This window comes from Ovis aries, chromosome 19, assembly GCF_016772045.2.
Source record: "Ovis aries strain OAR_USU_Benz2616 breed Rambouillet chromosome 19, ARS-UI_Ramb_v3.0, whole genome shotgun sequence".
NCBI lineage: Eukaryota > Metazoa > Chordata > Mammalia > Artiodactyla > Bovidae > Ovis > Ovis aries.
The window spans coordinates 15,324,193-15,351,918 of record NC_056072.1 but is presented as its reverse complement, the minus strand read 5'-3'; the positions used below and the strand labels follow the sequence as shown (position 1 = coordinate 15,351,918).

Below are 27,726 nucleotides of genomic sequence, written 5' to 3'. Positions count from 1 at the left end.
AATGTTGCATTCGTTTCAGGTGCACAGCAAAGTGATTCAGGTGCACACACACGTGTCTGTTCTTTCTCAAATTCTTTAAGTTCTTACAGAATATTGAGCACACCTCCCTGTGCTACGCAGTATAGGTCCCTGTTGGTTACGTGTTTCAAACAGAGTAATGAACATATTTCAGTCCCAGACTCCCTGTTCACCCCTCTCCCCATACCTTTCCCTTTGGGAACCGTCAGTTTGTTTTCTACAGCTATGAGTCTGTTTCTCGTTTTCACAAATAAGTTTCCTTGTGTCTTTTTTTTTTTTTTAGATTACACATATAAGTGATACCACATGATATTTGTCTTTGTCTCACTTACTTCACTCAGAACGGTAATCTCCAGGTCAATCCATGTTGCTGCGAGTGGCATTATTTCATTCTTTTTAATGGCTAAGTAATAATTCCATTGTGTATGTGTACCTCAACTTCTTTATCCATTCATTTGCCAATGGATGTCTAGGTTGCTTCCATTCCTAGCTACTGTGAGTAGTGCTGCTGTGAACATTGGGGTACATGTGTCTTTTTCAGTTGTGGTTTTCTCAGGGTATATGCCCAGCAGTGGGATTGTTGGGTCAATGTGGTGATTTCATTCCTAGTTTTTAAAGGAATCTCCATACCGTCTTCCATAGTGGCTGTATCATTTTGCATTCCCACCAACAGTGCAAGAGGGTTCCCTTTTCTCCACACCCTTTCCAGCATTTATTGTTTGTAGATTTTTCAATGATGGTCATTCTGACCCGTGTGAGGTAGTAATACCTCATTGTTGTTTTGACTTGCATGTCTCCAATAATGAGCGATGTTGAACACCTTTTCGTGAGTTTATTAGCCATCTGTATGTCTTCTTTGGAGAAATGTTTGTTTCAGCCTTCTGCCCACTCTTTGACTAGGTTGTTTGTTTTTCTGGTATTGAGCCGAATGAGCTGCTTCTGTGTTTTGAAGATTAATCCTTGGTCAGTTGTTTCATTTGCTATTATTTTCTCTCATTCTGAGGGTTGGCTAATAATAATCTGGTCTGATCAGTCAGACCAGAAGAAAATTTAAATATTTGATACTTCTGTTCACAGGAAATTTTAAAATCTTCTGAAGTTTCCATTTTGTGCATAAAATTATTATAGCAAAGTATTAAAAAGTGATTGATAAAGACTTTCAAGCAAAAAAATATTTGATTAGGGTAAAATTCTTTGGAAGAAGTGAAAAGAAAATAGTACTTCAAGGATGGAGAAAAGGAAAAACAAAAGTTTTACTTATCATTAGGAGTATATTTGTGTCTCTTGAATGGATGGTGGTGGATATCACATCACTATAATGTTAAGCATTTCTTGGATATCTTTTAAAGAGTGACCTTAGAGTTTACTTTTAAAATGTCAATATTCACAGTATGCTAGAAAATATATTTTGCAGCTATTTTAATTTATGATGAAATATTAGATGTCAGCTTAAAATTGTATGGGAGGGCATTTGGCAGTCAAAACTTTTAGGGGTGATGTAAGCAGAAATTGGTTTAATTGAACAGCATTGTCTATGGAAGAGTTTTGGTAAATCAAGTTTCTCCACTGATTCCATTTCTAGTGAAGTTTTATAGACTGGGGCAGGCTGGCTGTGTACACACCTTTCCTCCAGGTCAAGGAGGTCTTATTTCATGTTAGTTAAGCTTTCTTCTCCTCTCACTTAGGATTTTACCCTGCCATGAATTTTTTCTAAAAAGCAAAGGGTCTTTCTCAATGCTGGAGATGACTAGCACATCTCATGTTACTAAACATACTTACCTGAAAGTCCTACTTCAAATCTGTCATATTTGCTTTGGAGGGGTTGATGGATATTAGTGTTACTATGGATGTGACTAAGTAATGTTCCCAGTCCTCTCGGCTCCTGGATTCATCTTCAGATACTCCCTGAGCTAAGCTGAGTCGCGTCAGTCGTGTCTGACTCTGTGCGCCCCCGCAGACCGCAGCCCACCAGGCTCCCATGTCCCTGGGATTCTCCAGGCAAGAACACTGGAGTGGGCTGCCATTTCCTTCTCCATGAAAATATTCCATAATTGAATTTCAGTAACTCTTAAACATTCCACAAAATTTCCTAAGAACCTGTGAGAGTATAATGCCTGGCAATCCTGTCTAAATACTCCCTAGCTGACAGTAAAGAAAGTCCAAGATGAGTTTGGTTTATGCTCATCTTCACTGAGAAGTGAAACATTACCCTAAAGTCTGTCTATTTTTTTAAAAGATGAAAAACTCTAAGTGGTTTTAAGTCTCTCTGAGGTCTTCTCTCCGGAGGACATAGACATGATGTTCTGATTGACAGCCCTCGGAAAACGTGATTTTGGTGTTGATTTTACTGTTAGGTCTCTGGAGGAACAGAGAGATCCAGGAGGTGCTGGCTCCGTGTGTGTGTGTGTGTGCACATGCTCAGTTGTGCCCCACTCTTTGCAGTCCCACGGACTGTAGCCCTCCAGGCTCCTCTGTCCTTTGGGATCTTTCTGACCCAAGGATTGAACCCCCATCTCCTGCGTCTCCTGCATCGGCAGGATGGATTCTTTACCACTGAGCCACCTGGGGAGCCTGTTGACTCAGTATATGTATCAAATGCCTCCGTAGAAGGTGTTCTGGCTTGCCCTGGAGGTGACATAATTTGTGCAGATGCAGCTCCAGTGTCTTGGATCCAAGTAGGGAGAGAGCCATGTCGAGTACTTGTGGTTTCCTAGGGCCTTGACTGCAAACCCAGGAAAAGCATCCTTCCCCCCACCTCCCACCCCTGCTGGTTTTCGTTAAAATTATAATCTGAGACTAAAAACCATCCAGAGTACAACCTGGGCAGAAGGTCCTCTCTTGTCTCTCTGGCCCAGGGCTTCGCTGTGTGGCTGACGCCGCTGCCTGGGTCACCCAAGCTCACGCTGCTGCAGTTGGAGACAAGGATTTCCATCACGTTTCCTTGTTAGTCTCACTGTGCAGAGGTTCTGAAAGGCCATAGGTGTGGAAGGCCACCCATTTTCTGCTTTTCAAAAACTAATTCAGTGGCATGTCTTTAGTTTACTTGCCCAACTAGTGTCATTTCTAGGATATAGAGTTTTTCTTTTTCTTTTTCACTCTGATGTTTACCTGTGTTTTGTAAACAAGTGGAGCTTTACCTCACTGGGCTCTTCCCGTGGACTAAAGGCAGAGAGGAGGGCTTCTGCCATATCTTCTGGTCATTTGGGCCCTGATCAGAAGTGGAGTTATGGAAAACATATTTAAGAATAAATCTCATTAATGCCTAGCCTGTCCCCAGACTCTTTCACTGCCAAGTGACCAGAAATTGACAACAGACTTGTCAATAGGAAAGATTATTCATGAATAATTATTATATTGTGTTTAACTTATATTTGAATTGCTACTTTTCACTTCCATTTCCATTCTGTGGACAAAACATGATTGAGAAATTTAAGTCATTGGACAGTTCTCTTTTTATAAAGTTTATTTATCTTATTTTTGGCTGTGCTAGGTCTTTCTTGCTGCACAGACTCTAGTTGTGGAGAGCGGGCCCTACTCTGTAATTGTAGTGTGCGGGCTTCTCATTCCAGTGGCTTCTCTCATTGTTGAGCACGGACGCTCAGGTGCACGGGCTTCAGTGGTTGCCGCATATGGGCTCAGCAGTTGCAGCTCTCAGATTCTGGAGCATGGGCTCAATGGTTGTGGCACACAGGCTTCATTGCTCTGTAGAAGGCGGGGTCTATATGGATCGGAGATCAAACCTGTGTCTCCTGCACTGGCAGGCAGATTCTTTACCACTGAGCCACCAGGGAAGCCCTGGAAAGTTCTTACATTGGGCTGTACATCTTGAAAGTAAAACTTTCAAAACTGCATGTGTTAGGAATTCCGTGGTGGTCCAGTGGTTAGGACTCCGAGCTTTCATTGCCTAGGGTTCAGCCCCTGGTAGGATAACTAAGATCCTGAAAGCTGTGTGGTGTGGCAAAAACAAACAAACAAACATATATTTAGGCATCACACCATGAAGATTCTGTTCCCCTAAATCTAAGGTGGACCCAGATTACTTACATTTAAAAGACCCTTCCTATTGCTCCAGGAACCCTCTCCTCAACCCTGGCCCTCAGCAAAGCTGTATCCCAAGTACCATCAGGTGAATGCTGCTGCTGCTGCTGCTGCTAAGTCGCTTCAGTCATGTCTGACTCTGTGCGACCCCATAGACGGCAGCCCACCAGGCTCCCCTGTCCTTGGGATTCTCCAGGCAAGAACACTGGAGTGGGTTGCCATTTCCTCCTCCAATGCATGAAAGTGAAAAGTGAAAGTGAAGTTGCTTAGTTGTATCCGACTCTTAGTGACCTTGTGGACTGCAGCCTACCAGGCTCCTCCGTCCATGGGATTTTCCAGGCAAGAGTACTGGAGTGGGGTGCCATTGCCTTCTCCACAGGTGAATGTTGAGAAGGAGCAAATTCTGAGTCAGGTTCTGCCCCAGGAATAAGTCAGGTAGCATATTCGCACCTTAGATTTTTGTTTTATAAAATAAAAGGCTGGACTCATGGTCCAGAAATGTGCATGTTTTAGCCAACACCCAAGTGATTCCAGTGAGGGAGATGTGAACCCACCAGGGGACCCCCTGTGCTCTATGGACCTGGCTGTTCCTCCAGCTCATGGGGCAGGGGCTGCAGGGGAGTAGGAGAGTGTGCGTGGAGAAGAAGGGTACCCTTCTTCTCAGAGCAGTTCTTTTCTCAGCATTAGATAGGAAACTGTGGCATTTCTAAATACATAAGCAAATGAGATATACTTGAAGGTGAGAGGCAAACTGGGGAAAATAAAATTGTTTGCTTTGCAAAGGGCATCTTGAAATGATTAGACTTCAGTCGGTGAGACCTTTACAGAGAATTCTAGACAGTAAATATCAGCCTAGTGATGCCCTTTTATTTCTTTTCAAATTGATGTATTCAACTCTCAGTAATTTTTAAGATCCAGTTAAAAATAGAAAGAAGTCTTATCCAGGTACCATTTGCTCCCTGGCTGGCCTGGAGCACAAGGACACAACATCCTCAGTACAGTCATCCTTCTGGGCAGACCGCCCTCTCAGGAGCCGAGCGCCCGCGGAAAACCCGGGAGCTGGTCCACTGGAGCCTCTGAGAAAGAGAACAGCCTCAGAAATCAGTTGAAAGAACAAATAAGGACTTGAAGAAGATGCCACGATGTGAAGTATGGCCCTCCAGGGTTCTAACCAGATGTTAGACCTTGACCAGCTGGCCGTCTGGGCCAGCCTACATGAAGTAACATTTTTGTTTTCTAGGGTTAACTGTATTTAAGCCATTTCTGACATTTCCCAGGAGCTTCTGAACTTTCCTTTCCCTGCCTGTTCACGCTTTCAAGGTGTGGTAGCGAGATCTGCATTCTTAATGGAAAGTTAAGAGTTTCACAACATAGAATGAGGATGTTAAAGTATTTGACAATTGGATACATAATCACGTGTTAGTCTGCCAACGTGTCGTTCAGAAGGAAATATTGAATCCAGATAAAGAATTGGCTGCTGAGGAGCCAGTTGTGGAGGCAGTTGGTGCCGAAGCCTCCATCATTGGGGAGGGGACGGTCCATTTCCCTGAGCACCGAGTCGGCCCCAGCTTCATGAGCCCAAGCGACCTAAAGGTAAACTGAAGTCCGCAGTTCCAGCAGACCCCTCTGAGCTGGCTTCTCCCTCTCTCCCATGTCAGGAGTTTGTCTCACAGCCTTGTGCAGCTTCAGGACAAGTGGGTTGACCCCCTGTTTTGGAGTCTCCACAGATGGTCCTCGCACACACGGGCAGAGTGGGGCAGCAGTGACACAGTGTGAGACGCCCATGTGAAGCAGGGCAGTGGCAGGGAGACGCACTTGGTGATGGAGGAGGACCGCCTCAGGCTTGGGTGCCCTGACTCACCCGGCAAACCAGGAGTGAAACGGCGCCATGAAACCAGAGGGAATGGCGAGTCAATTCCACCTTTGCAGCAGCCCCGCCTGTCTTCATGATAAGCACAGCCGGGCAGTGACCACGACCAAGGGTGGTAGCAGACAGCAAGCAATGGGAGGACAGCTGAGCCGGGCACTCTCCTAAGCCTTCCACCTGGGCCGTGACTCCTGATAGCAGCGCTCGGAGGTGGGGTCTGTCAGCCGTTTGCACTTGATTTTTCACATGGTACATTGTTCTCTAATTCATAACTTATAACTGTCTTCAAGTAACTAGTGCACTAACAAACACTGGCTCATGTCCCTCTTATTGAGACCCCAAAGTAGGTCTCCTCTTACTTTTGGGTCTCACAGAGTCACACTGCTCATGGATCCCCAAGCACCCCTCCTGTATCGTAACCCTGACCACCCAGGGACCCCAGCCACTGCCAGCTGCTCAGACCCTCCCTCCCCGGAGAGCCCCCTCTGGCATGTGACAGAGGGGCCTGCCGCCCACTTCTGTGTATCTACCCCTCGGCCCTTGGCCAGGTGACGCCTTTCATACCCAAGTCCCCTCAGCCAGCTCTGACTAAATCTCCACTTAATCAAACTGAGTTTGTTGACTCATACATAGTTCAGAAGCTAATACATTAGGTAAATGACAAATGATGTCCTTGGACAAAAAAAGAGGAATCTTAAAATAGGTGCTCAGGCAAAAATGGAAACAGTTAGGTCATATGCCTTTCTGGGATCACTGGGGAAGGGAATACATTCTGAGGAATTACATGAGAGCACTTTAGAAGGACTCCATGCCCAGCCTTGATGAAGCCCAAATCCTACTTTTTCTGAAAGGACTGACTATGGTTGATATCAGTAAAAAGGGTAGCTCCCAAAGAGACCATAAAATAACCCTGTACACCAAGCCAGATAGAATTCTAAAGTAGTTTGTACTTGACTCTGGAATAATCCTGTCCCTACCTCTGTTGGTTAGGGGTTTTTTTTTTTCCCCTCTGCAGTTTTTGCTCTGACTGAAGAAAAAACGGTTTAAAGTGCATGAAGGCATCCAGACACTAGAATAAGATGCTTCGCAAAGGCCCAAGAAAGCCTCTGATCATTTCTGTCTCCCTAGTAAACAATCTATATGAATTGCTACTTACTCTCATTTCCTAGTCCTCTGGGAAAAATTTAACATTTGTATATTTAATTATTCCCCCAGATGTAAAAGACATGGCTAAATCAAAACCAGATTTATTTTTTCTTCTGGAAATTACTGAGTAAGCCATGAAACAGAATAAAATGTAGCGTCTTCCTAGTCACCATATGAGTTGATGAGCCGTAGTGAGGGCAGAAAGGGCCTGGAAGCAGACATTCCTTTGGAGAAGGGCCTCAGGTTCACTGTACTGTGGAACAGTGATGCCCTGTGCTTTGGACCATATGTCATTAAAATATGTCTGTGTTTGTAAAGAAAAAAATTCACCCTATCATAAATTATTCTAGAAATTTCAGAATGCTTAAAACTGTATGTTTAAAAAGAAAAGAAAGATGTTTTCTGGTGAGGTATTAAAAGTTCTTAGAGTTGCAGTCTCAGCTTCTATACTAGATTAGTAATTATACTGCCTTGAGGGCCCCCATGTGTGAGAGCAGGTCTTCCCTCTCCACATAAATGCATGGGCTGTTAGGAATGCATCTATTATGCTTTTTTTTTTTTAACCAAATGTTCTAAGATGTATTTTTAAAAAAATGTATTGGAGTATAATTGCTTTACAGTGTTCTGTTATTTTCAGCTGTACAGCAAAGTGAATCAGTTATATGCAGACATATATTCCCTCTTTCTTGGATTTCCTTCCCATGTCGGTCACCAGGAGCACTGAGTAGGGTTCCGTGTGCCGTACAGTAGGTTCTCATTGCTGCTGCTGCTGAGTCGCTTCAGTCGTGTCCGACTCTGTGCGACCCCACAGACGGCAGCCCACCAGGCTCCTCTGTCCCTGGGCTTCTCCAGGCAAGAACGCTGGAGTGGATTGCCATTTCCTTCTCCAAGGTTCTCGTTAGTTATCCTTTTTATACGTAGTAGCATATGTATGTCATTCCCAGTCTCCCAGTTCATCTCACCTTGCTTCCCCCTTCTTGGTGACCATATGTTTGTTCTCTACATCTCTGTCTTATTTCTGCTTTGCACATAGGTTAGTTTGTACCATTTTTCTAGATTCCACATATATGCCTGAATACACAATATTTGTTTTTCTCTTTCTGACTGACTTCCCTTCTAGGTCCTACTTCACTTCTAGGTCCGTCCACATCCCTGCAAATGGTACAGTTCTATTCCTTCTTGTGGCTGAGAAATATGCCGTTGTGTCTATGTACCACACCTCCTTTATCCATGCCTCTGTTGGTGGGCGTTTAGGCTGCTCCCATGTCCTGGCTGTTGTAAACAGAGCTGCAGTGTACACTGGGGTGCATGTGTCTTTCTGAATCATGATTTTCTCCAGGTATGGCCCAGGACTGGGATTGCTGGGCCATATGGTAGTTCTAGTTTTAGTTTTTGAAGGAACCTCCATACTGTTCTCCATAGTGATTGCATCAATTACTTTCCCACCAACAGTGTAAGAGGGTTCCCTTTTCTCCACACCCTCTGCAGTATTTATTGTTTGTAGTTATTTTTGATGATGGTTACTCTGACTGGAATGAGGTGATATCTTATAATTTTGATTTGCGTTTCTCTAATAATTAGTGATGTTAAACATGTTTTCATGTGCCTTTTGGCCATCTGTATGTCTTCTTTGGAGAAATATCTATTTAGGTCTTTACCCATTTTTTGATTTTTTTTTTTTTTTTATATTAAGCTGCATGAGCTGTTTGTATATTTTAGAGATTAATCCTTTGTCCATTGCTTCATTTGCAAATATTTTCTCCCATTCTGTGGGTTGTCTTTCTTCTTGTTTATGGTTTCCTTTGCTGTGCAAAAGCTTTTAAGTCTCATTAGGTCCCATTTGTTTATTTTTGTTTTTATGTTTTATTATTCTAGAAACTGGATCAGAAAAGATCTTGCCACTATTTATGTCAAAGAATGTTCTGTTTATGTATTCCTCTAAGGGTTACATAAGAGTGTCCAGACTTACATTTAGGTCTTTAATCCATTTTTGAGTTTACTTCTGTTTGTGATGTTAGAGAGTGTTCTAATTTCATTCTTTTACATGTAGCTATCCAGTTTTCCCAGCACCGCATGTGGAAGAGACTATCTTTTCTCCCCTGTTTGCTCTTACCTCTCTCATCATAGATTAGGTGACCAAAGATGTGTGGGTTTATCTCTGGGCCTTCTATCCTGTTCCCTTAATGGATATTTCTGGATTTTGTGCCAGTACCATACTGTCTTTATTACTATAGCTTTGTTGTTCTAAGATATTAAAAACTGTATTATTGGCTTCATTAAGATCAAAGATATATTTCTGTGACTACCAGACTAGAAGCATCTTAGAGACAGGATTACTTCAGACACAGAATTCATATCTGTTGAATGAATGAGTCAGTAATTAGATGATGGGCCACAGCCTCATCCCTTTGTGCCTTTTTCTGTTATTAAATTGTAGTCCTTTGGCTTTGAAGTTGCCCTCTGTGTGTTAGAATTGGGATTTAGGAAATCATCATTGAGTTCTTACTGTGTCAGGAAGCCACAGGCTTTTTAAAAAATTACTTTTGTTTTTAATTACTAGTAAACTGTTAAAATGGAAACCCTGTTTTTAAAGATAATAAATAGTATTATTTTGCATGGATTTTCAATGCTACAGAACCTCAGGGATATGATTGAATATTGTATCATATAGGGAATGTAAACCTGAGATTGGGCTGGAAATACAGTGATTGAGAGCCTTGGAAATTGAGCCTTTTAAGTAAATCCCTAAGAACAGGATATATAGTGATTTGCTTCTTTCTCCTAAGAATAGAATGCAGAAAACAGGAAATACTTAGATTTAAGGACTTCCTGAAATATTTAACTAAAGAAAGGTAGCCATTTCATGTTGATAACAGCTCTAAGAATATAAGTAGTTAATTCTACTGAATCCATAATAAGTCAAAATTAAAGTACAGACATTAAAATTCAGCAGCAAATGTCAAGGACATGATATGGTCAAAGCACAAAAATGTGGAGCATCAGAAAGTCCCTTAACTCATATGAATGTCAAATGGCCTTATTGAAAAGCCCATAGAAAAGACCCTGTCCCAAAGGCTGACTGTACGGCCTAAGGAAGGGTCATTAGCCACGGTGGTTACCTTCCAAAGTGGTCTCCAGTGACCCCTGCCTCCTGGTGTCTATACCCTGGGAGTCCCCACCAACCCTCCACTCTGGTTGGTCTGTGTATAATCAGTAGAGTACTGCCGAAGTGTTGGTATGTCTCTTCTGGGGCTAGGTCATAAGACAGACATTGTGGCTTCTGCCTTCTTCTCCCTCGTGGGTCATTTGCTTTTGGGAAGTTAGCTGCCATGTTATGAGAACACTCTACATTAAGTAGGACATCCAGAGGACACAACTGCTAGTTGGCCCCGAGGTGGATGTAGGCAGTTGAGGCTCCTCAGCCCTCCCCCATCTGCCCACCACTCCCACACTGGGAGTGGTTTCAAGGACGCAGCCTTGAGGGAGTCATGTCTTGTGCCTGTGACCAAACCCAGTGAAAGCTTTTATATTAACTTTTAAGGTTTTGGTGGGTGGATGCAGAGATCTGCGTATCTTGCAGCCACCCAAGACAAGCCTTGTACATAATTTCTTTTGTTTATTAGAACTTTCCCCTAGCAGTCTGGAGTGGTCTTCCCCTTTCTTTGGTCTCTCTTTGCCCGCCATGTAAGGGGGCCAGTCATCTGGGGGATTCCTGAGGTTGCAGACCAACCCTCAGGCCACCAGTGGAGAGGCCCACATGACGAGGAACATGATTGACCACCAGTAGCCACGTGAACGAACCATCTTGGAAGCACATAGTCTAATCCAGGGGTTGGCAGACTTTTTCTATAAAAATATAGTAAATAGTTTAGGTGTGTGGGCCAGAGAGTCTCTCTTGAACCTACTCCGTCCTGCTGTTATAGAGCAAAAGCTGCCATGCCCAGTATGGGAATGAAAGGAAGAGGCTGTGTTCCAATAAAACTTTATTTACAAGAACAGGCAGTAGGCCAGATTTGGCCTGAGGACTGCAGCTTATCACCCCTCCTGTAGCCTGTCAAGCCTTCAGAAGACTGCAGTCACTGCCTGTGTTCTGACTGAAGCTTCCTGAGAGTCCCTGAGCCAGAGCCACCCAGCTGCTTCCAGATTCCTGAGAATAAATACTTAATGTTTAAGACACTAAGTTTTGAAGTATTTTGTCACACAATAGTAGATAACTAATGCAATAATAGGTAACTAATCCAGGAAAGGAGGCTGGCTGACAGATGAACCAAGCTTGGCTGTGAGTTGATAACTATTGAAGCTAGGTGGTGGGCAGGTCCATAGAGGTTCATTATATTATTATCTCTACTTCTGTGTAATAAAAGGTTAAAAGGACCCCCCCCCCAAAAAAACAGGAAAAGAAACTATTAGAGAATTATCTAAAGTCAGAGCGTCAATAAATCCTGATGCTTGTGCTGCTCACCCATGTGTCTGGCTCTGAAGCCTGTGTTCTCTTGGCCCCTCTTCTAGCAAAGCCTCGGCTGTTTGCCTGTATTTTTCCATCGATTCATTGCCACATTAATACTTTCAACTTAATATCCAAGACAGTTCTTTGAACTTTGATGCCATTGCTGCTGTTGAACCATCTTTGGGGCTTTTCCACTTCTTTATCCCTCTACACTGTTGTTGCTGTTCAATCACTAAGTTGTGTCTGACCCTTTGCGACCCTGTGGACTGTAGCCCTCCAGGCTCCTCTGTCTCCTCTGTCCATGGAGTATTTTCCAGGCATGAGTACTAGAGTGGGTTGTCATTTCCTTCTCCAGGGGATCTTCCTGGATGAGGGAACGAACCCACGTCTCCTGCTTTGGCAGGCATATTCTCTACCTCTGAGCCACCTGGGAAGCCCCTCTTTACACTGTAGACTGTAAAAAACAGTCATTACCGAGAGATGGAGCCCTGTTCAAAGATCTACAGAGTCCAGCCTTGATGTGACCTGGGGTATAATAATAGTTTACATTTTTACTGATCTTGGCTCTCAGGAGGATACTAGCAAATCCAATACCTTAATGAATTCTTACACAGCCTGGGACGGGAGGTCTGGCGGGTTTCACTCTAGCATTTTATGGATGAGAAATTTGGAGACTCAGAGTTTAAATGGCCTTCCCTGGTGGCTCAGACGGTAATGAAATCAACTACAATGCAGGAGACCTGGGTCGGGAAGATCCGCTGGAGACGGGAGTGGCTACCCACTCTGGTGTTCAGCAGAGTCCAGAATCTAGCCCCTGGTCCAGTGCTCTTTCTTCCTCCCTTACCACCTCTCCCGGGCTTGAGGAGAAGCAGGTAGAATTTGACTTCAAATGAAATGACTGTGAAATACCTCACACAGTGCTTGGCACATAGGTTCTCAATCAGTGTGTTTACATTCCCTTTAAAACACCTTTGAAATTGGAAATCACCTTGACAGGGTTTTAATTGGCAGTATAAATGATAATGTGTTCATTGTTAGGTGCATGAAATAGATATTTGAAATAACCTATCTTTTGATTGATTGCACTGATCCCGAAAAGGGTTCTTGTGTTTGATTCAGAGAACAGGTCTGGATTATCCTGCCCTTGTAGTTCCCCAGGACAATCATGAAATAAGATTTAGTGTTAGGTTTTGAACAGCTCATGCTTCCTGTACACTTAACCAAATGTCCTTGGTGATGACATTTACAAATGAGATACAACTTTGAGAACAGGCGAAGAAGGTAGTGGGAGAGCAGAGAGCAAAATGCCGGATGTGAAAAAATGCCTCTGAATGCCAAAACTCAGTTCACCAGGGCATCATTTCTTTCCTTTTTTCTTTCAGAGATCTGTTTAAATAATGTTGTGTGTTCCTATCCTTAGCATGTGGTTAGGAGGAAATGAATTTTTCCGTCAAACATTTTTGAGTTTTCATTTCTTTCCTTCCTATTGGTGGCAGTCCTTTTAGATAAAGTCTACAAGGCACTTACTACTGACCAGGTAACTTTGTTATCAGGGCTATAGCTTTATATCCTTCATTCTCCCCCCAACCCTAAAGCAAATTTGGGAAAATCTCATTTGTTTGGAATCTTATATTGTTATTTTATTTGTTATTTTGAATCTTAAGTTTCTCTCCAGTTCTTCATTCAAGTTGCTTGAAGCAGTGTTTTTGTGGTAGATTTGCAGCTTCTTTTGTTTAAATTGTTTTGGGAAAAAAATGATAATCATATTTTAAATTTGCAAGTCTGGTTTTAGTCATAGGCACGAGAGAAAAATGAGCTGCCAAATGTCTGGAAAACACAACTCCAACCTCCTCTACTTTCACATGTAATAAATACTGCTTTGAGTAGAGACAGAAAAATCCAGATTGGTTTTTTTTAACCTTCTTGGACTAATGGATTCACCATTTTTAAAGGTATGTTGTAGAAAACCATTTGCAAAAACTTGAATCTGGTTTATTTAAACTGTATGTAGGATAGCATGCACAAATCATTTCTGTGAAAATGATCTATGATTAAACAATTACAATCAGAACAGTTTACTAAGGAATTGTAATTCTCACAGTCTACCGAAACACTGACCTTAAAGGAAGTGTGTAGATCCTCTGAGAATATACATTGTGCCAGGAACTGGGTGGGTGGTTTGCAAGTGGCTTTTGGCATCAGGTGCAGGTGTCTTAGGAATTCCAGCTTTACCATTACTGAGTAACTGTGAACAAGTTCCGAAACCTCTCTGGGCCTCAGTTTCACCCTCTGTAAAATGGGCATAATGTCAGGAACAAACACATGGGGTAAGCAAGCAGATGGAGGCACAAATCAGAGCCCCTAAATCTGTGGATTTTCTACTGTTTTCTACCATAGAACAAATGGGTATAAGGAACAGACTTTTTTAAAAATTGGAGTACAGTTGCTTTACAGTGTTGTGTTAGTTTCTGCTGTGCAGTGAAGTGATCAGCTATATGTATGCATGTATCCCATCCCTCGTGAGCCCCCCTCCCATCCCAGCCCTCTAGGTTGTCACAGAGCACGAGGCTGAGCCCCCTGTGCTTTGCAGCAGGTTCCCACTAGCTGTCTGTTTTACACATGGTAGTGGTTATACGTCCCAGTTTCCCAATTCATCCCACCCTCCCCTTCCTGCTCTGTGTCCATTCTCTACATCTGCGTCTCTATTCCTGCCCTGCAAATAGGTTCTTCTGTACCATTTTTCTAGATTCCACTTATATGTGTTAATACATGATGCTTGCTTTGCTCTTTCTGATTTACTTTACTCTGTATGACAGACTCTGGGTCCATATACATCTCTAAAAATGATCCAATTTTGTTCCTTCTTATGACTGAATAATATTGCATTATATATGTACCGCATCTTCTTTACCCATTCCTTTATCCATTATCCATTCTATATCCATGTTAATGGACATCTGAGTTGTTTCCATGTCTTGGCTATTGTACAGAGTGTTGCAGTGAACATTGGGAGCTATGTATAATTTTTACTTATGGTTTTCTCAGGGTAGATAACAGACGTCTCAGTGGAGTGCCACAAGAAGCTTTTGGCTACTAGGAAGTAAAGTCCTCCTTTTTAGTAGTCCATCTATGGAGATCCTGCCGAAGAGAAGTAACTGCTTACTTTGAAAATTGCCCTGCTTTCTGGCAATGAGCAGTCTTGGATCCCTCCAAGCCCTGGGATTCCTTAAAAACTGTTGCTGTCCAGCTGTATTTTAACCCCTAACAAGCCCTCTTGAAATGCTAATCAAGCAAAATTAATTTGGATTTCAAGTGGATTCTGGAAGTGAAGAGTGGTGGCAGGTCACTGGACGGCAGCCCTTCCTTCAGAAATCACAGTGGGGGTCTTGATGGATGGTTCTTCTTGGGCTCGTGCTTGGAAGTCTTTGCTCATTCAGTGGCAGAATTCACTGAGTGGTAGAAATGAATTAGAGCCTAGAGTTTCTCGTAAGAATAATGATATTAATTCACCATGAGAGAGCTGAGCTTCAGGTATGAAATTCTATAGAATCTTTGTGTGCAAGTCAGTCACTGCTCTCCTTTCTTTTGCCCCCTCCTCCCACTCCTCATCTTTATCTCTTCTTTCTTTTTCAGTTTTCCAGGAAAGGAAAAGGACAGAGTAGCCACTCTGAATTTGTTGATGTCCAAAAGCCTTCCTCTTAACCTTCATTCTTTGTCTTTGGGTTACTAGTTGGATCCTCTTTTTGGCTTCATTTCCTTTTAGCAAATTATCCTGTTTTTCCTTCTATTTATCTTTGCAGGGGCTTGTGCATCCCTTTTGTTCTGCTGTTTCTGTCTTTCAACCTCCCAGGAATTAGTCTCACACCCTTTCTGGGGATGAGCTCAGGCCCAGAGGTCTGTGCTGCCAGCCAGCCTTCCTGCTGTGAAGCTGTTGAGGAGTAAGTCCCTCACAAGGCCTGGCTTCTCTGAATGGTTGTGGTGGAGGGGGGCGGTGTTGTGTGGTTGGGGGCTTCAGAGCCCTGCCCTTTCAGCTGCAAGTGGCCCACGCTGGCCAGGTGGGCTGGGTGAAGCCCTCTCAGTGCTGCTAATCCCTGCGGGTGCCCCACGGGACACACAGGCTGCTTTCCTGGTAAGAGCAGGTGAGGTGAAAATGGATCTGATTCAGACCCTGCTGTCAGGGACACAGCCCTGCCACCCACTTAATTGCCTGTTCTCTGAAGAAAATGCTCTGCCTCCATGGGTGATTGTAAAATTTTTCACTTGTAAGGGTTGCCCCACTAGATGCAAACAAGGAACATGCCTTTAACTGAACTGGAACCAGAAAGGTTCACACATTCTAGGGTGGAGAAAACTCTCTGTTCATCCTCTCCTGTGGCCTCTTATAGTCAGACGTAGGCACAGAAAAGTGGAAAATAGGACTGAACAGGAAACAAAAAGTGGAGCGTTTGAGATCGCCCCCAGCTGTGGCCTCCAGACGTATCTGGACTGTTGTAATCCCAAGTACAGGCTGTCTTTGTGGCTCTATCATAGCCAAGATTTTGTTTGAGATCATAGTGCGCATCATTTTCATTGTTCAAACAAGGCAGGGAATAAAGGCCATTGTTTGCCTTGTGTATGGTTTCTTTCATTTGATCAAAAGGGAGTACTCTCTCTGTGACTGAGAAGTGGTACCAGAATGCTTCGCTATAAAGATGAGCATTTGATTGAGAGGGGCCGAGGGCCATCCAGAGTGGGAACCAGGCGCGCCACAGGGCTGGCTGCTAAGTGGGCTGGTGCCTCAGCCATTGCCTATTGTCAGCCACTGTCAGCGGTCATACCGGGGACGAGGGTGCCACCAGGGGTCTGGGCTGACAGCTCTCATGACCTTTCCACGTTCTCTTACAACTCTCTGCTCTGACATTTCCGATTTGCCACTTTTTTACCCACCATTCTTCAGCCTTCTTTAGATTCCCATTTGAGCCCTGCGTTCTTGGTTAGAGGGTGGATGAGTGATAACTAGTTAGTATCACTATCTAGTACAACTAGTTAGTATCACTAACTCAGTGATACTAGTATAACTAGTTAACTAGTACTAGTATAGTACTCTAGTATAACTAGTTAGTGTCACTGAGTTAGTATCACTAACTCAGAGGGCAGAGTGGGTTTGGTTTTCATTCATGTGTGCTTGTGTGACCGGGTTGTTTTTCCACCCCTGGCTTCAGGAATCTTAAATAAATTTAAGTCATGAGCTTGTGACAGTTCAGATGTGTCTGTTATTTGGACTTGTCAGTTTAAAATAAATGCATGTGAGAATTCCCCGGTAGTCCAGTTGTCAGGACTTGGCACTTTCGCTTCTGAGAGTGCAGGTTCAATCCAGAGTTGGGGAACTAAGGTCCCACAGGCTGCACAGTGTGGCCTAAAAAAAAAAGATATTAAAAAAATTAATAAAATACGTGTACACATCACCCTTCTAGTACCTGGGCCTATGCTGTAGACAGACGCAAGGCACTCAAATCAGTTTCACTGTAGAGAGAAAACATCGAAGTTCCTGAGAGTTAATTACATCTTAACACAGTGGCAGTCTTGGGAAGAAGTCTGCCACTTCCCAAATCTTGGGAAGAAATGGTTGGTTAGCCCATAAATAATCCCCTTGAAACTAAGTTTTCTGAGAAGCAGTGACTCGACTCCAGGATGCTCTCATTCCTGGCGCTGCAGTACAGATGGAGGTATCTTTCAATGGGCCTCCACGAGGCGTGAAGCCTCCTGCTTGTTTGCAGCCCAGGCATACACTTTCCACTGTTCTGGGCACCATGACGATGGCATCACTCCATAGAGTCAGGACGAACGGGGGCCTCATGGAGACTCCCACCAGCCTGCTCTCTGAGTTGCTTCAAGTGTGTTTCCATCGATTTGATTAGGGGACAAAGAACCAAAGAAAAATAGAATGTCTTTTCAAAACAGCTCCACTCCTCTGCCAGCACCCTGGGCTTCCTTCATCAGAGACATCAGTGTTTGCTTTCAGACACACAGAGGCATGAGTCTTCAGCTGGAAGACAGTGGCCGAAATCAGTATGATCTGCTTTTGAAGGAATGTGAATGGGGAGGCAAGTTTCCTTCATGGGAAAATTACAAGACACCAAGGTAGTATGAAGTGTGGCACCAGAGTGGGTTGGGTTGCCCTCTGATCCCTAGTGTAGCACCCAGTACATCCTGGATTAATATGTCAGTCAGATGGCATCGGAGCCTGTCCAGTTATCCAGCACCAGCTCTCTTCCAGGGTAACTACATTCATGTGTAATAGCGAATCACAACACTTGTTGCCAAGGCCGTAGATGTGACAGTTGAGGTAATCGTTAGTTTTCAGTGCACACTCCAGAACCTCGTCATGGAATGTTTTTTATAGGTGAACCAGTGAGGAAGGTGTTAGCTTCTATCTGTCATATCCCCAGAACTGCAATCATTTATCAAGAGTTATCAGAGGAAAGTGATCCTTCAGACCGCTTGCGGTCGTATTCTCCACCTGGAAACGGTCACAGAAAACATCTTTTTCGCAAGTATAGCACCGTTGTACTCAGAGTAGATGTCCTCATGCAGCTCAGTGCAGAGGGCTGGCGCAGATTTCTCTGCCTGTTCAGTTGGGTGAGGCTAATAGGATGCAGTGGGCTTGGAAACGTTCCTGTCTCATTAGTCTTAGAAAAGGTACATTGTGCTTCCTTATGGATTTTAAGAGCACATCAAAAATAGTTTACTATGCTGCCGGCTTGGAATGTCTTTTTTTTTTTTTTTTTTAAGAAAATTTAAATGCAGAAGGACTCAGAATGTTGCAGCTGTAGAATGTGTCATTACCATCTAGGTAATGGAATTCAAGTAGTATCGCCCAGCAGAATCAGATATGGGGCCAGCAAGAAGATATTAATATTGTAAAATGTATTTTAAAATGACAGTAATACTATGTATTTGAAATTACTTGGGGGGAAAATCTTGACATAACTTTGTAGTAAATACAGTTGAAAACCACAACATGTGCAATAATCTCATTCCCTTTGTTTTTACCTTTTTCTCAATATATGTTAAATACGGAAGTCTTTGTGAGGCAGGAAAAGGTTAGATCATCTCACAGAGTGGAATATATTTTATTGTTCATTTTCCAAAGCAAATAGTGTGGGGGTATCCCAGCTTCTCATCTAACACAAATGAAGGGCACAAATCACTCTCTTCCTCCTTTCAATCTTCTTCTCAAAGGATGGATCCTCAGGAGTAATAATGCTGACAACAAATAATATTCGTATGTAATGTAAAAAGTTGTAAAAAGTCAGCCCCCACTTAAAGATACTTAGCTTTGATAGTGCTTTTTGTTAACACGACATTCACCCTGCGTACGAGATACAAATTATATGGGTTAGTTGGTTTTGATCTGACTCAGTTTAGTAATGTTGTATGCATATGCTCTTGAATGGTTTTCTTGTTTGCTATTAAGTGTTCTTCTATTGTATATTAAAATCAACTGGTAAAATTCCTTCTCTTTCCCGGCAGCAGTTAATGAAAAGTAACACGAACTATGTTTTGTATCTGAGGAAACAGGATTCTGAAAGATATAGATGCTCAGCTACAGAGGAAGTAAGCGTGGTGCTTCCTCTTTTTGCTGGTGGCCTCAGCCCCAGCTGTTCCATGTCTAGTCCTCTCCCGTGGATGCTGGCCATCTGGGCACTGGTGGTGGTGATGTGTGTGTCTAAATCGGCATCATCAGATAGTGCTGAATACTTCATAGTTAAGGTAACTTGAAAGCAAGAAGAGGTTGATGTTGGACAAATACTGTAACCAGTCAGGAAATCCCTGGAGAAGAGCCAGCAAGAGGGTGACCCAGTCCTGCCCCCAGGGGCAGGTGCCCGTGTCGGTCTGTTCACTGGGTTGGGGGCGGGGAGGGAGCACTGTGGTTTGACTCTCTCACTCAGCGGACACGCTGTGCACCTTTGAGGCGCCTTAAACGTGGGGCAGAATGAGAGGAGCTGATCGGGACATGGTATATATTCGTTACATCTCTTAAGTGCTGGTTAAAATTCTTCACTTGCCAGACCCTTAAATTATGCCTTTGAATTCCTCAAAGGAGGAAGCACTTGGGTTGAAAATCAAACCCATTTTTAAAATCGTAGTATATACTGCTGGTTTTCCTTATGTCTCTATTTTCTTTTGGTGCCTTAAAAAGTACAGAAATTATCATTTCTAAGGACTATAATAAAATAACCCAGACCTCTAAGGTATACTTAATAAATTAACTATGCTTATAAATCAGTTTTTAGATGAACTAAGATTCTCCTTTTCCATCACTGGGGAAGTCTCTCTGACCAAGAACTGCTCATGACGGTAACAAGCAATGCCGTCTCGAGGTTTCCTTTGCTAGAGTTAGGAACTCACATCCCTGACTTGTGACTGTATTTTTTTAAGCATATTACATTTATTGTGTACTTTATTTCTATTATTATTACATTGGATAATGAAATAATTCTAGAACTTGCCATAATGCAGGATCATTGGAAACCCAGGTGGTAATGAGAATGATGGGGAGTGGCTGTAAATAGAGATGAAGTGTCTCTCACTCACCCACTGCTTACTTCCTGCTGTGTGGCCCAGAGGTTAGGGACCCCTGGGTCAAGGGACCTTAACCAGCAGCCTTCTAGGGGTTTATGATGCTGAAGCCTGGATTCTGGTCTGAGCTCTGAGTGGAGAAGCCATGGTGGAAGCTTGGCTGAGTCTCCCAGCCTTGGCTTCTGTGTTCCCACCACTAAACTGATGACTGGGCCATGCGATCGCCCAGGTGTCCCTGTTGCTACAGGGCATCAGCTCTTACGGAGATTTGGCCTGCACGCTGTGCAGTAGGGTGAGCCACCGGGCTCCCCCTCAGGTGTTCAGACAGTAGTCATGTGGCCAGCTGCACCGTTGTCCAAAGCTGCCTGTGGGCCCATGGATGGAGAGAGAACAGTACCTGGGATTTAGCGTTCACTTCTTCTTTCTTGCTTTGTGGGTAACGAGGGATATGAAGCAGCAGTTTGCTTTTGGGAGAGATGTCCAGCACACATGTCTTTAGAGTGCATTCTGCATGTTTTGGCTGCCAGGAGTTGGTTGTCACATAGTGTCATTAATACTTGATGTTCCTGTCAGTGGGATATGTGTGCAAGACACAATTCTGCAAGTACTGGTACATTATGAGCATAACAATACAACTTTTCTTTCAGACTTGGCAAAAAACAGGTGATGATAGCTGCATATTTTTTTTTAAACCTCCCAGATCTCAGTATTGCAGGATTTAAAGACTGGCCTTGAAAAATGTGGTCATGATAGTTTTAAGTAAATATCCTGCCGACTTGGAAATGAGTCGAGTGGTGAGTGGACACATTTGCAGACTGTGTGGCTTTGGTGTTTCCTTCTTGTCTCTGGGTCATGCGGACTTCCCCTCAGCAAGCGCCACGCCAGCACTCCAGGGGCCTCCAGCCTTCCAGGGGGCAGGCGTGGCCCTCGGGAGCAGGAGTCTTACGTCGTCCTGCACCCAGGCCCATCTCCATCTGGAGCCCTGTTTCGAGGGGGCCTGAGGGCCGCACTGAGCCATTGCTGCGGCAGGTGGGGTCAGTCCTGATCCACTGTGACTGATGTGTGTTCATCCCAGTGGCTGTGTGTGATCAGCTTCCTCAGATGCTGACAGGGCCCCCTCCATTGTCCTGATTTCTTTCTTTTCTTTCTCCTTCTCCACAGTACACTTTCAAGAACAGTTAATATTATTTTATCTTACCTATGGTGCCACCTGAAATAAATTAGAGGAAAATTGTTTTTCTCTTCCGGCCAGAACTAGGTAATTTACGTTTGACAAAGTAGCTGATGAAAATATAGCAATATCAGATAAATCTATCAATGGTTAGGCAGTAATAAGTATACTTTTTCTAGAGAAGGGCATGGCTACCCACTCCACTCCAGTATTCTTGCCTGGAGAATTCCATGAATATAGGAGCTGCAGGCTATAGTCCATGGGGTCACAAAGAGTCGGACACAACTGAGCGACTCACGCACACACACACATGCACACATGCGGATACATTTTAGGTTCTTTGGGAAAACTCTACAGTTTAAAAAAGGTTTAAGAAGTTTTCCAATGTCTCATAAGTTAACACAAAGTTTTGAATCTTGATAAAGTCCCAACACTGAGTTTACAGAAGGTCATTGGAACTTCCTGGGTCAAGGTGATAAGTCTCACATTGTATCTGCCTCCTCCCTGTAAACTGCTTCAGGAATTCATGAGTCCTTCCTCTAATTAAGATGCAGCATGCCAGGACTTCCCTGCAATACAGTGGTTGGGACTCCATGCTTCTAATGCAGAGACCAAGGGTTCGATCCCTGGTCGGGAAACTAAGATACCACATGCCTTGCAGCATGGCCAAATTGAAAAAAAAAGATACAGTATCCTGTTTACCCCAAGATTTCTTCAGATTGGATTGCTTGGAACTATAGTGTTTCAGTTCATTTCAGTTCAGTGGCTCGGTTGTGTCCGACTCTTTGCAACCCCATGAACTGCAGCATGCCAGGCCTCCCTGTCCATCACCAACTCCCAGAGTCTATCCAAACCCATGTCCATCAAGTCGGTGATGCCATCCAGCCATCTCATCCTCTGTTGTCCCCTTCTCCTCCTGCCCACAATCCGTCCCAGCATCAGGGTCTTTTCCAATGAGTCAACTCTTTGCATGAGGTGGCCAAAGTATTGGAGTTTCAGCTTCAGCATCAGTCCTTCCAATGAACACTCAGGACTGATCTTCTTTAGGATGGACTGGTTGGATCTCCGTGCAGTCCAAGGGACTCTCAAGAGTCTTCTCCAACACCGCAGTTCAAAAGCATCAGTTTTTCGGCACTTAGCTTTCTTCACCGTCCAACTCTCACATCCATACCTGACTACTGGAAAAAACCATAGCCTTGACTAGACGGACCTTTGTTGACAAAGTAATGTCTCTGCTTTTCAATATGCTATCTAGGTTGGTCATAACTTTCCTTCCAAGGAGTAAGCGTCTTTTACTTTCATGGCTGCAGTCACCATCTGCAGTGATTTTGGAGCCCAGAAAAATAAAGTCTGACACTGTTTCCACTGTTTTCCCATCTATTTCCCATGAAGTGATGGGACCAGATGCCATGATCTTAGTTTTCTGAATGTTGAGCTTTAAGCCAACTTTTTCACTCTCCTCCTTCATTTTCATCAATAAACTATAGTGTTTAGACGTGACCAAAGGGTAGCATTTCTTAAAAGTATAGAGCTGCCAAAATCCTGCAAAACTAGGAAGAGTTTTCCAGAAGAGCTACACACAGACAACACACAGGAATTTTATGACTTTGCCTAAGACTGAAAGGATATTAGGTCAATTTACAGATGAAAATTATGGCCCGTGTTTGAGACATTTTCTCAATTTTCTTTTATTTAAGACCATAAAAATTTTGGAGATAATTTCTGCTTAACTATTTCATATATTCAGTGCATCAAGAACGTAGCATAAATAGCTTATGGCTTGGGTACTGTGTTTTATATTGCTTTGCAACCATGAGCACAAACTTAGTGGCTTAAAACAACATACTTTTATCATCTCACCTTTTCTCTGGGTCCCTTGCTTAGGGTCTTACCACCTTGCAGTCAAGATGCAGGCCAGGGCTTTGGGCTCATCAGAGGCTTAAGTTGAGAGAGGTCTGGTTTCAATTTTCTGAGATGCACAGAATTTATCTCTTGTGGCAGTAAGACCGTGGGCTCCCTGTCTTCTTGCTGGCTGTCTGCTGGGGGCTGCTCTTGGCTCCTGGGGGCCACCCACAGCTCCTTCCTGTGTAGGTAGCCCTCTCCATTGGCCTCTCACAAGCTGGCAGTTACTTCTGCAGCATTGGCAATGAAGAACCTAAGCCTTCTTTGACTGGGTAGATCGCCTGTCTCCACTTCACTTAACTGCTCTTTGGGGGTTTTCTCTTGTTGCGCCATCTGGAACATATTCCTCTGCCGTCTCGTTTTGTCTAGCTTCTTGTGTCTGTGGGCTCTGTTCTGCAGGTTGCAGAACTGTAGTTCCTCGTGCTTCTGGTGTCTGCTCCCATCTCGCTGTGGCTTCCTGTCTTTGGATGTAGAATGTCTGTTTGATAGGCTCCAGCCTTTTTGTGTCAGTGGCTGTTCAGCAGGTAGTTGTGATCTTTGGTATTTTCGTGAGAGGAGATGAGCTCAAGTCCTTCTACTCTGCCGTGCTGTGTCTAACCTGGGGAGAAAGACTGACATCCTTGGCTCCTGTCTGACAGCTGATGCTGGGTGTTATTGTTTCCCTGGAAAATTTGAAGTGTCTGTGGTGCTGCTGTGAGTGCAGTGCAGTGCTCTGGGTGCCCTGTGCACCACTGAGAGCTGGGACTCTACTCTGGCAGGGGACCCCCCACCCCAGCTCCTCTGCTGAGCACTCACTGTTTGCAAGGTCCAGTGTCTGGGGCTCAGTGGGCAGCAGAGGAAGGAATATGTCAACCATGGACTTGAACACTGAGCAGGATGGATTAGAGGCTTCCCAGGCCCTCCCTCTGGGGAGGACAGAGGAGGCATGGTTAATCCTGGTTGGTGTGGAAAGGGGCCATTTGCCTTAGGACAAAACAAGTGTCAGCCACAGCAGGATGGTTCCTGAAAGCATGCCCTTCTCATGTGCCTGGAGCAGAGCTGACACCCTTGGCCGACAGTGGGTCAGCCTTGGTGATCTGCTGATTTGTGGTCACTAATACCTTCATTTTTTCCATTGAGATGTAAGCTGTCTGATCTTCCCCTGTGAGGACATCGAGGTGGGTTTTTTAATTGGCTTGAGGAGAAGACAGGAACTCTAGTCACTTGTCCCACCTCAGCACTCACCCTTGGGCTGGCCAAGAGGTCCTGGTTGCTGGTGGCCAAGCGTTGTGCTGATGGGGCCAGGATGCAGGACAGCTGTGGAGTGGAGGGCACAGGTGGAGGTGACAGCAAGGACCAGGGCTCCCCCAGCATCCGGCAAGGTGAAGGCATCTCTGCTATGCACAGAGTGGGCTGCTGGGAGGGGAGACCACTCTCCAGGAGGTGCAGGAATTGGCACATTAGTAACCGTTCACCATGGAGCCCCACATGGGTCACTCTACCGCTGATGTAAAGCTTTGAAACATTCAGAGTAATTCTATATATTGCTTAGGCACAATGCATCTGGGGGGAACCACCACGTGGGAATATAAACACCAGATCCAGGGAAGTGGACCCTGCTGGGGGTGCCGGGTGAAGGATGAACTCCAAGGGGCTGCCAGGACAGGAGGGGTTGTGTAAACAATGCTCACTTCTTAAAGAAGTTGGGTGAGGAGGGGCGGAGATTGTACGGAATTCTTTCCCATGCAATGTCTTTGTGAAATACTGTATAACTTTTAATAGGAAGAGTGACACTTCACATGATTGTGAGAATTAAGTTGCTCCGTTTGTGTCCTTAATTTGAGGAAAACTAGCCGAGGAGCAGGTACAGGGCCCCTCCGGCTGAGGTTACTGAGTTCTCTGACCACCGAGCTGAGGGAAAATTTTGGTGGGGGAGCGGTCCACGCCCCCAGCACTGCTCTGACTCTGGGCACAGCAACCTCTCTGTCAGAGCTGAACTTCCTCATCAGGAGGGTGAGGTGGTCGTTGCACTTCTCAGAACCATTGTGCAGATGAAGAAGAAACAGCAGTGCCCACACCTGGCACTTACCACTGAGTGAGCATTGGTCAAACGTGCCTCCACAAACGTGATGACTTCTGGATGCTTCTGAGAATGCATGGGAGGGACTGCCCTGGTTGTCCAGTGGCTCAGACTCCGCTCTTCCGCTGCAGGAAGCATGGGTTCTGTCCCTGGCTGGGGAACTAAGATCCTGCCTGTTGTGTGGTGTAGCCAAAAAGCAAACAAACCAGAAAAAAAATGCAAGGGAAAGATGAGGAAATATAGGAGGATGTTTGAATTGATCCTGTTTGCTATATGTACTATGGGCTTCCCAGATGACTCAGTGGTAAAGAACCCACCTGCCAGTGCAGGAACCGCAGGAGATACAAGTTCGATCCCTGGGTTGAGAAGATCCCTGGAGGAGAAAATGGCACCCACTCTAGTATTCTTGCCTGGAAAATCCAGTGGACATCAGAGCCTGGCGAACTACCACCCATGGAGTCGCGAAGAGTCAGACATGACTGAGCACGTTATACGTGTTATACAAGAACTGAACATTATTACTTTTACGGAAAGGACTCCATTCTGTAATTAGAACAAAAAAATATCAATCCCATAGAATCACCCCAATTTCAATTTATTATTTTTCCAACCTGAAAATAGCCTGGATCTTTTTTTAGCAGTCCAATTTTGCCTGAAACAAATTGAAACTGCTGGTGTGTGAAATCATTGAATGAATTAAAAATGTGTGTAAACACACAGATCAAAATTAACAAGAGAACCAGCAGAAGAAGCAGGAACCTGTTAACAAACGAAGTGAGTCTTGAAAGATATCTGTGGTGTGTTTTTCTGTTTACTTTTCTCCCCCCTTTTTAAAAATTTAATGTATTTTTTACACCGTGACTTAATGAGAGAACTTCAGTCTATATGGGAACCTGAAAAATTGTGGACTCAACTGCGTCCTTCTTTGGGTTGTGAACATGATGGAAATGGCATGTTTGGCAGTCCTGGTCCCTGATCCTCCACCCTGCAGGTCCTTGATAAGTGGTGTGACTGGCCGGCCTTACCAGAAGAAAATGCTACAGAAACTTAAAAAAACAGTCTGTGGGACCAAGGGTATTGGTGCTTTTAAGGGCAACAGAGAATCTCTCAATATTATTTTTAAAAGCCTAGTACAACTGAGTACTGGGTTGATGTACTTTTCTTCCAGAAAACAGAGGCAGACTCGTGAAAGATGACTAAGGGAAAGAAGGAAAGTTGTTGATGTCACAGACCATGGGCTTGATTTGGCCGGTCAGTCGCATGTGACTTGCGGTTTCCAGCATCCCTCCCACGCCCTGCTCTCTGGCTCCCTGCCACAGAGCTGGAGGCTGAGAGGAGCCTTTGTTTAGAAGATGCAGTGTTTCCCCGGTGGCGAGTGAGACCACACAAGCTCTGGACTCTCCCAGACTTCCCGGCCAGCCCGATTTCTGCACACAGTGCATCCAGTCAGCCTGGTGATCTGCCCAGCCTGCCCTCTGTCTCTGGGGATGACTTGATGGACGCCCTGTGGGACAGTGAGTTCGTGTGTCCCCGACCCTTGTGACCATTCAGTAGGACTTCTGAGCTCAAAATAGCCCCTGTCCTTCTGCCTCCTCCAAAGACCATTTCAAACAAAAGGAAAAATAAAAGCATAATGCATTAAAAACATGGGAAAATAAGAAAGAGCACCCTCAGCTAACCTCAGAAGATGGGAGAGATTTCTGTAGAATAGAAAGCAGACTAGGAAAGGCTGACAGGGAAGTGGAGCCGAGAGGCTGTAGCCGACTGCGGGGAGCTGGGGGCGGCACTGTGGGGAGGGCGTTGGGGAGCAGGCCAGCGTCATTACGGGAGCTCCTCTTCCCCAGAGGGAGAAAAGCTGGGAAGCAGGTGAGGCAGGCCAGGAGCTTTGGAACTGTGAAGGATCTCCAAGTCATTCTGGACTTCCGTGACCCACAGGCAGGGGCCGCAGGGAAGGCCCTGTACCTGGGGCTGGAACGTGCAAACCCTGCACTCCTTGCGGCTGCAGGTCCGTTCCTGCCACCTGCACGCACACCCCAAAGAGCAAAAGGCTGGGGGTGATGTAGTCTGCATCCTCGGAGCCCACACCCCTCCCCCATCCAGAGGAGAGGATGAGGTGGAGGCATGGGGCCAGGAGAGAGGAAACCTAGGAGGCTCCCCCTTCTTGTCACCGAGTCCTCCTTCCCTAAAGATCACCTGGCGCCTTCTTTCAGAAATGCAAAGGAACCACCAAGGAACAACAGAAATGTGAGGAAAACCAATAGTATGAGACAGACACCAGGCTGTACTACTGGTGTTTGACAGAGATGCAAAGACAGGGCAGGAGAGAAGGTGTAGTCTTTTCAACAAATGGTGCTGGAGCAATTGGGCTTCCATATGCAACAAAATGAACACAGACCCATACTTCACATCACCGTGGCCCACAAACCTAAAGGTAAAACCCAGAACTATAAATCTGGGAGAGAAAATAGGACAGAATCTTCGTGACCTTGCATTTGTTGTTCTGTTGCTCAGTAGCG

At 44.6% G+C, this 27,726-nt stretch overlaps 1 protein-coding gene across 13 annotated transcripts in view; it reads left to right on the top strand.

Moving 5' to 3' along the window:
- Positions 1 to 27,726, top strand: part of ANO10 (anoctamin 10) — a 214,391-nt gene that overhangs the window by 160,585 nt on the left and 26,080 nt on the right. Inside the window, exon 14 of one of the 13 annotated variants that reach the window (XM_060402136.1) lies at positions 302 to 26,838. The exons of the other annotated variants lie outside the window; for them this stretch is intronic. Within the exon in view, the coding sequence (XP_060258119.1) occupies positions 302 to 328 (27 nt within the window). The 3' untranslated portion in view covers positions 329 to 26,838. Of the gene's footprint in view, positions 1 to 301; positions 26,839 to 27,726 lie in introns of those variants that run through there. 13 annotated transcript variants of the gene reach the window in all.